The 15,806-nt window shown below is 36.0% G+C and overlaps 1 protein-coding gene across 7 annotated transcripts in view; it reads right to left on the bottom strand.

Moving 5' to 3' along the window:
* The window catches only part of LOC137813606 (alpha-mannosidase At3g26720), a 39,405-nt gene that overhangs the window by 17,019 nt on the left and 6,580 nt on the right, over positions 1–15,806 (bottom strand). For 6 of the 7 annotated variants that reach the window (XM_068615957.2, XM_090300635.1, XM_068615954.2 and 3 more), the window contains 12 exons: positions 14,879–14,972; positions 14,599–14,766; positions 14,433–14,522; positions 12,125–12,190; positions 11,978–12,034; positions 3,555–3,777; positions 3,284–3,423; positions 3,055–3,123; positions 2,054–2,113; positions 1,884–1,955; positions 1,661–1,708; positions 1,414–1,533 (listed from right to left, as the gene is read on the bottom strand). In XM_068615957.2, coding sequence (XP_068472058.1) covers positions 1,414–1,533; positions 1,661–1,708; positions 1,884–1,955; positions 2,054–2,113; positions 3,055–3,123; positions 3,284–3,423; positions 3,555–3,777; positions 11,978–12,034; positions 12,125–12,190; positions 14,433–14,522; positions 14,599–14,766; positions 14,879–14,972 — 1,207 coding nt within the window. The remainder of the gene's footprint in view (positions 1–1,413; positions 1,534–1,660; positions 1,709–1,883; positions 1,956–2,053; positions 2,114–3,054; positions 3,124–3,283; positions 3,424–3,554; positions 3,778–11,977; positions 12,035–12,124; positions 12,191–14,432; positions 14,523–14,598; positions 14,767–14,878; positions 14,973–15,806) is intronic. The other variant, XR_016519674.1, reaches the window with a different exon arrangement.

Here is a 15,806-nt window from a genome sequence, read left to right as displayed (position 1 = left end):
TGACTCACTAATTCCATTAGCTTCTGCAAACTCTCACCAATCTCCAAGGAAAACCAATTAGGATGAAGAGGATATTATCATTAGGAGATTTTTCACGATCCTCTTCTAAGAGAATAACCGCTTCTCCATTTTCCATCCCTACAAGAGAAGTAAAATTGTTGTGCAAAGGCATGTTATTAATGTCAGATTTAGAAAGAACCTAGTTGAAATCTGCTGAAAAGACATCTGTAGAAAAGACTTCTGCAGCAAAATCTGCAATACCAGAAGTGCCATTCATCACTTTCTTTTGATGTCGTCCTAAACTCAGCAAGTGATTTTCTCCCCATCCTTGAATGCTTTCCAAAGAAGGCATATCAACGAAGACTTCATCTTCCCCTTCAGGATTAACTGCAGTATCCAATCCCTTCTTTTATTAACTCCATTTTTCTCATGTGGAACACCCTCCATAGCAGAAGGATTTAGCTACAAATTAGCAGATGCTCAATGGCATCTCCTCAATGGAGAGGATTTTCCACCAATGAAGATAGGGCACTTGTCAAGCTCCAATTTGAGAGGATTTGCTCCAATGAGAGGGAGCCATTTGTCATCATGTGAGTGGAGAGTTTTTAGGGTTAAAATTTTGAACATGTACACTACTTAGCACTATAAATAGGAGTGCTAATCCTCTTGTAAAATTCAGCTTGAATGAGAAGAGATATGCTGCCCATTTTTTCCATAAACACTTATTCTTAAGCTCTCTCTAGGGTAGTCTCTTGTGTAGCCTCCCATAGATTCCTTCCTAGTGAGTTGGCCTCACCCCTCACTCTCCCAAACCCATATTTCTCCACTTTAAATCCAGTTTTCTTTTCCTCCATTCCAACAAGCTTCTGCAACTCCATTCAAAGATAAAAAAAAAAACAAAACAATGCAAGGAGAAGAAGGCACCTATGAAAGGGTGTACCAATCCCCCTAGCTATAGAAAAAATCGCTTTAGCTTTGATGAAGAGAAACTGATGCAACCACTAAGACAAACTCGACTCTCAAAAAAATCCTAAATAACCTAACTTAGAGAAAATTTGACAGATCAATTTAATGTAGGATGATTTCCTGTTTCCAAACTAGAAGAAGGCAATAGACACATGTTAGGCGACAAATCAAAGCACTTACAGATAGGCCTCCACTTTGTTAGATGTCATTAGTGTTAAGCCTAAATGAAGTCTCTTCGCATTTCATCCACCCATCATGAGACCCCATTATCAATATGGTTTAACTCAAGGTTTTCCTATTAATTATATTGTATCTTCCACTTACAAATATGTTGGAAGTCTCAAATACAAAATTTGAATAGTTTATGATAATACAAAGGCACAATCTAATAATCACTGATATACATAATTTAGAATAGTAGGTGGACAGAAAACAAATTTAACAAACCCTCTTAATGAAGTCACGACCACTAGAATCGGTGTAGAATGTCTTGTTGCTCTTCATTGTCGTTTTAAATTGAGTAATAATTTCTTTCCCAATGCCATCATCCACTGGTATAGGCCCAACCTACACACACACACACATATATATATACATAAATTTAAGATGCAACATCTCAAATGTTTCTGAGCAATTTAATTCAAATGAAACAATCATTTGCTCTTCCAATTGGATAACATGAAAAGTAACCTACTGTGAACTCAATTTCAGCATGTTCTTTTGCCTTGAATACCCGTGTAATCTGTATATGCAAAAAAACAAATTAGACTTCCATCCTTAATAGACAATTACAAGAGATATAACTTCTAATTTTACTGAAATTTGAGGGGGCAGGGGATGCTGCAGGCATTGGGAGTTATGGGTAGATGCATGTAGGAAAAATTGTTCATATAATAGCTATTTTAATCATAATTTACCTGGGATACCCATGGACTGAGTTGTTGATGCACTTCATCCAATATTGGACCACGCAGGACAGAAAAAGATACCTGAACACAAACCATACAAAATAAAATAAATTATTGTCTGGATTGGCCATAAATTAAAATTATCAACCATTGAATGTTCAAAAGGAAAAGTCCATAACCTGATGATCGGATTTAATGGGAAACGAACCATTTGGACGGAAGACATATGCCCCTGAAGCCTTAAGAAAAAGGTAGTTTGAAATCAAAACAAATATTTAACCAGTTTAATTAAGAATATTATGGATTAAAGTAAGAAGGTGATCTTATCTTAGTTCCAATTAGAAGACATAGTAAAGGAAAGGCCAGAAAAGAAAAAATAAAGAAAATGGGAACATATGTACAATCTAGAGCATTAAGTCAATCTTCTAATTGACAAATGCACTATTTATCCTGCATCAAAAACGGAAAACAAATGTTCACTTTTTTATTGTTTTTATTTGCTAGGTTAACGAGAGCATAAGGCTTGACTTCAGTGTACTTTGTACTGCATGTACTACACTCTCAACATGGTATTTTATATGGCATAGGGAGACCATGCTATACAAATCATCCCATTAGAACATAATTGTCTTTTCTCCTTTCATTACATGGTATCATGAGTATATGAGGGCAACCACCAATCATCTAAGGAATCCTACCAGTCAGCCAACGCCTACTTGTGGGATCAGAAAACTTGTATGGCGGCCAAATCATGATAAATAACCAACCAGATCTGAAAATCACGAGTGTGGCAACAATCAAGTGTAGGTGTTGATAATCTAGAGCAAAACAACTCTCCTTTTAACAGAGAGGAGAATCTCACTTGTCTGTAGAAAGCCCAGTCATTTTTGGGGCCTTTCTTTGGAATTGTTGCTATTTTTGGAGCAAATTGGTCAGTTATGATGCTGTTAGGTGAAACAATGCCCTTTTTGGGCTGTTTTTGGTACTCTTTACATTTACCAAACAAAATACTATACCAAAATATGCCTAACAAAGAAATTACAGCATCTGGCTAGGACAACCAAATATATAGAATAGCAAAGACAACTATATAAAAAAATTCTTCCCACTAACAATGTAGTACGAAATTAAGACAAATGAAATTCAAATATATAGAAGCTTCGGGTATATATGTAACTACCTGGGGATCTTTATCAGTCCCATCGTTTCCAGAATAATAACTGTATGATTGCTCAACTGATGCTGTAACCTTCAACCAAAAGAAAATAAGAAAATTCAGCATTGTTAACTTTATTCCTTAAGCAAATTGAACTTAGAAAATAATGGCATCCCTTATCAGATAACACATGATCTTGGAGCGTATTGAGAAGACTACAAATAGAAAAATTAATAAAGTTATTGAAACTTGCCAGGGTTCTACTGTTAACATAGTGAGTCAGTTTTCCCTCATCTGCTGAATAAAGTAGCATTAGATTCCCTTGTCCAACTTTTATGCTTTTATCAGTACTTCCTTCTGGACTTGACATCTTTGAGAGAGTTGAACTATCATCTATGTCATTCAAAGAGTCATAAAGTTAAAGTTAATTACTGTTATCTTTCAGTCCTACTACACTGATACAGACAACAGACCAGAGACAAACAGACAAAGTTAACAACAAAGCAATAACATATATCATTAACTAGATTGATCAGAGCTTGTGACTGTATAGGTGTTGAAACCAAGGGGAGGTACAGACACTGGAAATGCAAGCCAATACTTGAGTACGTTGCTCCCAGGAGCTTTTCCTGTATATGCTCTGACATAATGTTTTCTCATAGTCAAAGTAGCATTAGATAGAGGCAGAAGCTGAGACTCAATTTTCTTCCCATCCAAATCCTGAACAAAAACATGTGTGGCGGAAACCTGGCAAATATGTTCAGGACTCAGTCACACAAAGCATAAATTAGGGTCTGAAGTTTTTGAATAGTTATAATTTATAAATAATCAGAATGATAATCACTAAAAATTGAATCAAAGAAATTTGTTCGAATACCATATCTGATACATATGCACATGTTGTTTCCTTTAGCGTGCTTATTGGTACAAGGGTGCATTAATGGATACTATCAAAGATCCAAGGGGTGGGAAATACAAATAAATGAAACAGAGTATATGAATGCTTATAGATCCCTCAATTAGCTCATTCCATCAAACTTGAAGAAATTATCAAAACAAAAGTAAGTTTTTCTTATCATCTTTAAGCCTTCTAGCACACACAATAAACAAACTTTGTGGTCCTTCAAGAGGCAAACATATAGCTCTGAAGAATAAATTTGCTGGAATGAGTGAATTAATATATTTTTCAAGACTACAAGAAAATGACCCAATGATAACCAAGTTATTAAGAATAAAGAAAATAAATATAGGATAATTTACCTTGTGTAAAATACACAGATAGGATTGTTTATTCATACATGGAAATAATAACATAACAGAATAACAGAAACTATGGGCTAAAACCATTACATTGAACACTCCCCCTCAAGCTGGTGCATATAAATAGTATGTACCAAGCTTGTTACAAGTATAATCAATTCTACATTCCCATAAAGATTTAGTGCAAATATCTTCCAAATGATCATTCGAATTAACAAACTCAGTCTTGATGTTTCTAGATACAATCTTTTCTTGAATGAAATGACAATCAATCTCAATAAGTTTGGTCCTTTCAAGAAAAACAAGATTTGAACTAATATGAAGAGCAACCTAATTATCACATATGAAGTGTCATTTCAGTGACCTCTCTAAATTGAAATTCTTTAAGTGTTTAAGCCAGCTCACAAGTAGTAGAGGCCATAGTTCTATATTTTGCTTCACAAGATCTTGCACACCATTTTGTTTCTTTCTCTTCCAAGAAATCAAACTATCACCAATAGATACACAATATCCAGAAGTGGATCTTCTATCAAACAGAGATCTTGTCCAATCAGCATCTGAATAACATAGAACTCTAGTATGATTATTGTGACCATATATCAAGTCTTTTCCAGGAGAACCTTTAATGTACTTTAATATATAAATAATTGTATTTCAATGATCAACACATGGGGAACTAAGGAATTGACTCACCACACTAACTGCAAATGAAATATCAAGATGAGTAACAGTTAAATAGTTCAATCTTTTCGATTAATCTTTTGTACTTCTTAGGATCTGAGAGAGGCTCCACCTGACTAGGTAGGAGTTTGACATTAGGATCCATAGGTTTGTCAACGAATTTTGATTTCATTAATCCAGTTTTCTTTAAAATATCCAATGCATAGTTTCTTTCAGGGATGACAATACTATTGTTGGATTGTGCAACCTCAATCCCCAAGAAAAATCTAAGTTTGCCAAAATCTTTGGACTGAAAGTGGTGATATGTTGTTTTATTTGAGAAATGCCATGGTGATCACCAAACTGTAAGAACAATGTCATCAACATATATTACTATATAGATACACCATGCACTAGAGTGGCGGTAAAAAAATTGAATGATCTGCCTCACTGCGACTCATACCAAATTGTTGAACAACATTACTAAACTTTCCAAACCAGGCCCTAGGAGACTCCTTGTAGCCATATAAAGATTTGTGAAGATGACATACAATTCCTGAAAATTCCCTATTAAGAAAAACATTTTTGACATCTAGTTGATAAAGAGACCATCTTTGAAGAGCTTCCATGGCTACAAATAAGCGAACAAAAGCCATCTTTGCCACTGGAGAAAATGTATCACCATAGTCCAAAAATTTGTGTATAACCTTTAGCCACAAGAGGAGTTTTGAGATGATCAATAGTACCATTAGGACCAACTTTGATAGCAAAAACCTACTTACATCCAACAACAGATTTCCCATAAGGTAAAGGAACAAGTTCCCAAGTTCCACAAGTCTATAAAACACTTATTTCATCAAACATTGCATGACGCCAAGGTTACCAAACTCGAGAGTCTACGTAGACTCGTGAGAGCTCCGTAAACTCAACTCGTAGACTCGTAAGAGTTTACTTCGTATGAAAAAATATTTTAATAATAAATTAATCAAAGCACTTAAAACAAACGATTACAATACTAATAAAATAATTAAATTTAGTAGTAAAGGAGAATTACATAAGTTCAATGTAACCTAAATAAATAGGTTCATACAAAAATATTATAAAACATCATCTAATTGGGTTCTGAAGAAAGATCATCTTTTGGAGCATTTTTACTTCTACTTTTAATATATAAGGATGCACTTGTTCTACTTGAATTTGATCAACTCCTGAACATACCTAAAAAGAACATGAATTTAAAAAACTTATTTATTTGAAATTAAAAAAAATCAAATTTAAATTGTGTCAAATATTTCTTGTCATCTGCAATAGAAATTTCTAAACCAACTCAAATACTACGTTTCCTGAAACCAGAGAGAAAAGAACTTAAAACACGAATAGAGGCGAGAACCACTCAGCGATGATGCAAATGATTGGAACTGGGACCGGCGACCACCAACTCAGATGATCACGACCACGAACGGTGAATACGAATTCAGATCGACTACCACGAACCAAGGGAGGTGAGGCGACCATGAACGTTGACCGACAACCACAAACGAAGATTAACAACCTCGAACGGAGATCGGTGACGACGAATGTGAAACCATTGACCACTAACGTGACCTCAATCCAAACCTAAATCCGAGCACAGGGTGAGTTGTTTGAACCCTAACACAAGCAAAAGGGTCGTTTAGGGTTTAAAAAGAATACCCTTTGGGATCGCCAACTCGATTGCGAACTCTCAAGTTCAACCGAGTTTGCTTTCGACTCTACCAAGTTTGCTCCAAAACTGAGTTTGCTTCTAAGTTAACTCGGAAAGGGTGAGTAGAAACGCAAACTCGAACAAGTTAACAAATTAACTCACGAGTTTGATAACCATGACTGATACCAATGAGGATAAGCTAAGGCATCACCTACAGACTTTGCAATGGACAGAAGAAATAGATTGTTGCATAATCAGGAGAATTATGTTATAATTAAGTGCAGATTCCATTTTATATTTATTAGAACAGATTTGTTACTGATTTGATTTTATTTGATTTGTACAGCTTTAAACACTCATTATTTCTGGTTTTCATTGCCTATTATTTCTTTCTTTAATTAGGTTGTAAAACAGTCTATAAATAGATACTGTAATCACATTTGTAAGATATCTCAGAAATATATTTCATCTATTTCTTTCCACTTGGTATCAGAGCTCCTGATCCGCAATTTTTATTTTTTTTTAGCCTTCATTGCTGTCATCATTTTCCTTGACAGCCTTCATTGTTGTAATCATTTTCCTTGACCGCCTTCATTGCTGCAATTATTATTTTTTTTGGACAGCCTTCATTGCTGCAACTTTCTATTTTCCTTATCCTTTCTCCATCGACCACCACCACCGACCACCACTGCCGTCGCTCGCCGGAAACTGCACCGCTCGCCGGAACTGCCACTACTCGCCAGAAACCGCCGCCGGCCGCCGGAAACCACCACCGGAAAATTTTTCCGGCGGATTTTTTTTGTGTGTGAACAGGATCAAATTTTGCCAATCTGAAAAACTCAGTTGGTTTTGAACTCTCATGGACTCCCTTAGTAAGCCATCTAGCTATTGTTCCTTTACTATGAGTGGCAAGAGTTCTAGTTTTTTATCCTTTAATGCTTCTAGTACTGAAAATATCTGGATTATAGACTCTGGTGCTACTGATCATATGACACCTCATTCCTCTTCTTTTTCATCCTACACTACTTTATCCGGTAAGCCATATATTACTGTTGCTAATGGTTCCACTACCCCCATTAATGGTCGTGGTACCATTCACCTTCAACCTTCATTTCCTTTAAAAAATGTGCTTCATGTTCCCAAACTATCCAATAACCTCTTGTCTATTCAAAAGATTACCCAAGATTTAAATTGTGCAGTGGTATTTTTCCCTTCCCATTGTGTTTTTCAGGATCTTGCCATGGGGAAGACTATTGGAATTGCTAAAGAGCAGGGCGGGTTATATTATTTACAGCATGAAGAAAGTAAAAAGGGTGCTAGACTACAGGCACACACTTCTAATCTTCAGCAAGGTCGTGAATCTTGGTCATCCTCTCAAATATGGCTTCAACACAGACGTCTTGGTCATCCTCCATTTAGTACCCTAAAGTCCTTATTTCCTGTTTTATTTACAAAAGTGTCTGCTGAGTCATTTCATTGTGATGTTTATCAGTTTGCTAAACACCATCGGACAACTTTTCCTCCCAATGGTAATAAAAGTTCTAAACCTTTTGATCTTATTCATTCAGATGTATGGGGCCCTTCACCTATTCCTAATATCTCGGGTGCAAAATGGTTTGTTTCATTTATTGATGATTGTACTCGGGTTACTTGGATATTCCTCATGAAAGATAAGTCTGAAGTTTTTCACTTGTTTGTAAAGTTTTACAGAATGATTCAAACATAATTTGAAAGTCCAATTAAGAGATTGCGTTCTGATAATGGAAGAGAATATGTGAACCAAAACCTTTCCAAGTTCTTTGAGGAAAATGGAGTTGTTCATGAATTAACCTGTGTGGACACTCCTCAACAAAATGGGGTTGCTGAAAGGAAAAATCGTCATCTCCTTGAGGTTACTCGAGCTTTACTTTTCCAAACATCTGTTCCTAGATCTTACTGGGGGGAAGCAGTCCTAACTGCCACTTATTTGATTAATAGATTACCCTCTCGGGTTCTAGAGGGTGTTACTCCTATTCAGGTTATGACCACATTCTATCCTTCTATTCCCATGTTGAATAGTCTTCAGAATCGTGTCTTTGGTTGTCCTGCTTTTGTCCATGTTCATAGTCCTTATCAAGGTAAGTTAGATCCTCGTGCCATCAAATGTGTCTTCATCGGTTATGCCCCCAACAAAAAGGGGTACAAATGTTATCATCCTCAAAGTCGTAAAGTTTATATTTCCAAAGATGTCACCTTCCATGAAACAGAGCCTTTCATTGTATATAAGTGGGTGCAAACCTCAACCCTATAAGCCGGTTTTATGGGGTTGAGTTAGGCTTAAAGTCCACTTCGTAATATGGTATCAGAGCCATTTCGAGCCTATCCTAGCGAGTATTTGTTGGGCCTATCGTGCCACCCGCTATCAGGCCGCTATCGGACCACCCATAATATATAGTCCCACGCACGAGCTTCTATCTATCACTCTCGGCGTGAGGGGGGTGTGTTGGAGATCCCACATCGACTAGAGATGAGAGCCTTTCATAGTATATAAGTAGGTGCAAACCTTAATCTTATGAGCCAATTTTATGGGGTTGAGTTAGGCTTAAAGTCCACTCTTTCGTAATATGGATTTGAGCCATGAATGAAGAAATGAGCGCGTTAGAAAGGAATGAGACTTGGGAGATTGTAGAGAGACCAAAAGATAAGAAAGCAGTGGGTTGTAGGTGGATATACACAGTTAAGTATAAGTCTGATGGCACACTGGATCGGTATAAAGCAAGGTTGGTTGCAAAAGGGTACACTCAAACCTATGGGATCGATTATGAGGAGACTTTTGCTCCAGTGGCAAAAATGAATACCGTCAGGATTATTCTCTTCCTGGCAGCACACTTTGGTTAGGCAATGCATCAATTTGATGTTAAAAATGCCTTCTTGCATGGAAGCTTGGAGGAAGAAGTATACATGGAGATTCCACCTGGTTATGGTATTGTTAATGAAGGGAATAAGGCGTGCAGACTTAAGAAGGCCCTATATGGTCTTAAACAATCACCTCGTGCTTGGTTTGGAAGGTTTACTCAAGCTATGGTATCTTTGGGGTACCGACAAAGCCAAGGTGACCATACTTTGTTTATAAAACATTCTCAGAATGGTAAACTCACTCTACTTTTGGTCTATGTAGATGATATGATTATTACAGGTGATGATGAGATTGAAAAACAAAATTTGAGGGAGAGACTAGCTGCTCAATTTGAAATGAAGGATCTTGGGAAGCTGAAGTACTTCCTTGGGATAGAGGTTGCTTACTCGAGACAGGGCATCTTTATTTCTCAAAGGAAATACATCCTTGATCTTCTCAAAGAGATTGGTAAGTTGGGTTGTAAGCCCACTGGAGTGCCAATAGAGCAAAATCATAGGATTGAGAATGATGAGGAAAACCCAAAAGTGGAGAAGACACAATATCAAAGACTTGTGGGAAAACTCATTTATCTTTCACACACTAGGCCAGATATAGCCTATGCAGTTAGTGTGGTTAGTCAATTTATGCATGATCCAAGAGAAAGACACTTGCAGGCAGTAGATAAAATTATTCAGTACTTAAAAGCCTCTCCAGGAAAAGGATTGCTATTCAAAAAGGGGGAAAACTTATCCATGAAAGTATATACTAATGCTGACTATGCAGGATCGATTGTTAATAGGAGATCCACCACAGGCTACTGCATGTTCTTGGGTGGAAATCTGGTGACATGGAGGAGCAAGAAGCAAAATGTAGTTGCAAGATCAAGTGCAGAGGCAGAATTTAGAGCCATGGCTCAAGGGGTGTGTGAACTCTTATGGATGAAGATCATACTTGATGACCTAAAAATAAAATATGAAGCTCCTATGGGTTTGGCATGTGATAATAAGTCCGCTATCAGTATTGCACACAATCCGGTTCAACATGATCGAACAAAGCACGTAGAGATAGACCGACACTTTATTAAAGAGAAGTTGGATGATGGTCTTATAGCCACTGAGTACATCCCTTCAAGACTCCAATTGGCAGATATGTTTACTAAGGGACTTCCCACAAAACAATTCGAAGATCTTACTTGCAAGTTGGGAATGATAGATATACATTCACCAACTTGAGGGGGAGTGTTGCATAATCAGGAGAATTATGTTATAATTAAGTGCAGATTCCATTTTATATTTATTAGAACAGATTTGTTACTGATTTGATTTTATTTGATTTGTACAGCTTTAAACACTCATTATTTCTGGTTTTCATTGCCTATTATTTCTTTCTTTAATTAGGTTGTAAAACAGTCTATAAATAGAGACTGTAATCACATTTGTAAGATATCTCAGAAATATATTTCATCTATTTCTTTCCACTTAGATGAAAGACATGTATAAAAAGGTTGAGATAGTCGATGGTAGTTTAAATCATTATAATGTGGAGAAGGATTATGAGTAGAATATATACCTTTACAAGGGGAATGGGAAGACCAGAATCAACCATCAGAGTCGGAAGGGGTAAAGGAGCTAGCACTAGAAGAGAGTCATCCAGTGGATGATGGAAAGTACGACGAATGTAAACTTGAAGAGGTGGTGGAGGAGGGGAATCCTTAGGTACACTAGACACAACAAGAAGATCAAAGACAACTGGAATATGTACTTGATAAGATGGACACAGGTGGAGAAGATAAAGACTTAAAATAAAAAGAAGACTTGATGAAGGTAACATCTCCATAAATGAAATAGCGGTTAAGAGAGGGTGAGAAACATTTATATCCTTTTTGAAATCTAGTGAACCCTAAAAAACACATACCTCAAAACTTTAAGTGGTAAGGGAGGAAGAGGTTCATGAGGAAATAAAATAAAATGAGGAATTTTATTCTCTAAAACCAAACATATACAATTAATTAGATAACATGTACTAAGAACAACATCACCCCAAAAACATTGGGGAACATCACCATGAACTAAAAGAGTGCGAGAGCTTCGATCATCGTGTTGTTGGCCCAATCGATGGCTATGGCGGAGCAGCAATGACAGTGGGTGGAAAACACCGGGCAATAGTGGGTTCACCAGACAAAAATTGAACCCTTAGCCTATGCTATTGATACCATATTAAGAATAAAGAAAATAAATATAATAAATATAGGATAATTTCCCTTGTGTAAAATACACATGGGATTGTTTAATTATAAATGGAAATAATAACAAAATAATAGAAACTAGGGACTAAACCCATTACATTCAACACAAGTAAATGGAACATGGCAACAACCCCTAATTTTGAAGTGATGGAATACACCTTTCAAGCACATACCCAGGTCCAACAAAAAATAAAATAAACTAACTACCAGCAAAAGAACTTACAGGAATTCGAATTACATCTTCCCTCTTCCAAGCAAGAGGATTATAAACAACAATCACCTACAAAGGAATAAAAAATTGTGAGAACCATTTTAATAAGCAAAATTCATATCTAATTATATTCATGCAAAAAATCAATATTATCCTTACCAAGATCTTTCCATTAACCAACGTAGTTTCTGATGGAGGACAGTAACTTATATTAAGAAGAGGACACTGAAAACAAATTCACATAATTTAGTATAATACCAAACGTTCTTAAACTGAGAAGATTAAGGAAGCCTAAGTTAATAAAAAAAATAAAGTGACAGATTGATGATAGTCAATAGCATATATTAGAAATCAAAACAATTAAAAGTGCCCAAAAGCATTTTCAATAAGATAAATAACTCCTTTCTCGTTCATTTATATCACTTATTAAGGACATAATAAGACAAGAGAAATAGGAACCCTTATCAGCTAAGAATGGTTAATGTAGTGAAATGTGTAACTCTAAATGTATAACTTTGGATTGACCATCTGATTTTCTACAAGTAGTAAAAGGAAAACAAAGAGAAGAGAAGCTCTGGTACCAAATTAAGAGAAAAACAAAGGTACAGAAAAAAAAAAAAAAAAAAAACCTTTCTATTGATTATTGAGTTTGTAGTAACGAGTTTTGGTTCACAACAACTACAAAAGATCATCTAACTGAACAACAAAATTCAACATATAGTGACAGGCTGACAGTTATAACAAATAAACTCACCTGAATACAACTGATCAAAGGAGTTATTCACTAGCAGGGTAGTTCAAGGATGCTTATTTGTTGCTGAAATAAGTTTGGCATGTGCATAAAGTGATAAATGATAGGGAGTCATATGATGGAATCCTAGAGTGTCTCATGCACAACAAATGAAGATATTATGTAGGCTTAAATATGTTTTTAGTCCTCAAAATTGGGGCACTATTTCTTTTCATCCTCTAACTAAAAAATTTCTCTTTAATCTTTTGATATCAGGAAATGCTAACTTTAGTATTTGGGGTGAGGGAGTGTTAGTGACATTGAAGATGTGGCAAATGGTTACCTACTCAGCATTTTCCCATGGATTTAATTGAGTGAAATGGTTTTTTAAAAGTTTATTAAAGCCTATGGTTTTAGTCCTCCAAATTGGGGACATTGTTTCTTTTGGTCCCTAAATTAAAAGTTTTCACCATTTCAGTCTTCTGATTTTGCAAAGTGCTATTTTTAGTTCTTGGGGTTAGACTACATTGGTGGCATTTCTTTATGCCATCATTATTTGAATTCTCAATCAACCTATGGAAACGCCTAGCAAAACTAACCTTCTTGCTTCGCTCTCACATTCCAAAATCTCAGTAAAAGGCACAATAACTCCAACACCAACCAAAATTCCTTTATTAGGATAAATTGTGCATGTTATCACCAACATGTCACCAAAGAGTGAAGTAGCTTCAATGGTGACAAATGTTGAGTGGAGCTCCTCTAGGCTGGTCTGAATGGGTCACCACTTTTCGGTGAAAACCCTAATGGAGAGGGAGATCAAGAGATCAGAACCACAACTTGCCAGAGACGAAAGTCAACACTGGTGGACATTTGTTGGTCACTCGAGCATACCCATTTGTGTAGGATGAAAAAATGGTGTCCTTGCAAATAATGTGTGTTAACAAAAACTAAATAAACTTTCAAAAAACCATGTCATTAAATTAAATTCAAGTGAACAAAAATCTTCCCCGGCTCACGTAAATCCTTTTCAAGTGAAAGTATGTTAAGGAATAACTTGCACAGAACGCAACAGGGTGGACCAAACAAAGTTCAATGTGGGAACAGTCAAAGACCCCATAATCTAATTTCAAAAGCGAAGATACGTAAAACAAGCCCTAATCACGAAGTTAAGACCAAATCGAAGAAGGGGACTCCAGGGCGAGTTAGGGGTTGATGAGCATGGCCAGAAATTAGCTAGACATGCCACCACCCGCAACTGCCAATGGTGAACGGAGAAAAGAGCACATTTGCTTCTAGACGCACATGAATGCTCTCATGACTGCAATTTTGGTGGCGCATGAGAGGGCTACTCTATTCGTGGGGTAGCAGGTTAGAAAGATGACCGCAGCAGTGGTGGCAAAAATGATAGAAAACTACTGGAAAAAAGATGCACAATGAAGAAGGGATGTTGAAAAATAGAAAGAAATGCGATTTTCAGAAAAACAATTTGGCACCGATGGACAATGAGTCCATCGGGAGGGAACAGATTCGACTAGGCTCTAGATACCATGTAGAGATAAATGATAGAGAGTCATTTAATGGAATCCTTGGGCATCTCAAGCACAACAAAGGAAAACATAGATATGGGCCTAGGTATATAGTAAAAATCAAAGATGAATGATTTTTGTTAGATGTATTTTATGATTAATTCCTCCATAAAAAATTAAAGAAACTTATGGTATAATTGTGGTGCATTGCCTGTTGGAAATCTTTCACTGGGTTCATCCTATGGGAACTTAATCTTTGATTTACCAAGGAAGCAAGTGCAGATGCAACCAATCTTTCTGCCTGAAAATTAAAAATTTGTATGTATAAGTTTATATTTATGATATTAATACTAAAGCAGAAAATTATTAATATGCACCTCTTCATATCCCAATGAGAGACGCAACGCATAATCAGATGCAACATGTTGTCTTTCTGTGCCACTAACTGCATCATGGTGCTGAGCAATTGCTAAAGCATCAGCTAATGCATCAGTGTTTGGTCCTGTTTCATTCCTCCCTTTAAAATATTCCAATTGCCTTGCAGCCTAAATGTCAATAAAAGAAAAGCAATAAAGATAGTCCAAACAAGAAAATGAGCTATTAGCTCACAAGCACTTAACTAATTACTTCATAAAGTAAAAAAGGTAAACAATTTACCTGATAGTAAGAACTCATCACTCTCACATAGCCCTTCAAACCTGGCCTACTTGTAAAATATCCAGTCCAATATGCATTTGGGTGATCTGCATACCTAAAATGTTGTGTCTTGAATTTAAAAAATTGGATCTCTAAACAATGTGTAAGCTTTAAAGTAATGGAAGAGATGGGAAAGGAAGTAAATGAAGGTGGTATTCCTATTTCTCAAGACCCAACTCTCATGAAAGCTTATGTTAGAATTAAGTAGCATATATTAAATAGATTTCTCATATATAATATTGATTAGTTGTTATTGAATACTAATTCTTAGTTGATTCAGCCATTAATTCCTGCAAAATTGGCCCTCAAAATTAGCATCAGATTCTATTGTGTGGAATGTTGTACAAATTATAAGTTATAAGTATATACGTGTGGATTGATTATCTCAGAATTCACTAAATTATATATGGTCTCTAATCTGAAGTGGAAAAAAAAGGGACAGGCCACGAAGATGCTGACCTTTGAAGATATAAGTATTGAGGAAAATAGCAATGGTAACCTCTCTACCATACAGAATATCTACGATAAAACACTTGAGAGATTTAGCAGCAAATTTATCTTTTCCTAAAGTAAGATCATGGCAAAACATTGCAACCACAAATTAGAGTTGAATAGAGAAGATGGCTTACTTTGGAGACAAAATAGAGTGAGTTTGGGAGGACAACAAAGGGTATGCAATTCATATGATAAAATGAGGTGAGTATGGCATTGCCCCAAAATGAGTGTTACATTGTGGCCCTTAGAATTAGCATATTAGATTCCACTGTATTGAATGTTGCATGAATTATAAATATAGTCATGTTGATTGTCACACAATTCAAAAAATTCTATAGCTTAAGCTATTAGAAGAAAGCTCATAATAGCTTTATTATATCTTGCACTTCTTTGT

This window comes from Phaseolus vulgaris, chromosome 1 (genome assembly GCF_051622355.1).
Source record: "Phaseolus vulgaris cultivar YP4 chromosome 1, ASM5162235v1, whole genome shotgun sequence".
NCBI classification, from domain to species: Eukaryota; Viridiplantae; Streptophyta; class Magnoliopsida; order Fabales; family Fabaceae; genus Phaseolus; species Phaseolus vulgaris.
Note: the sequence above shows the minus strand (reverse complement) of the source record. Positions and strands in the feature narration are given on the sequence as shown.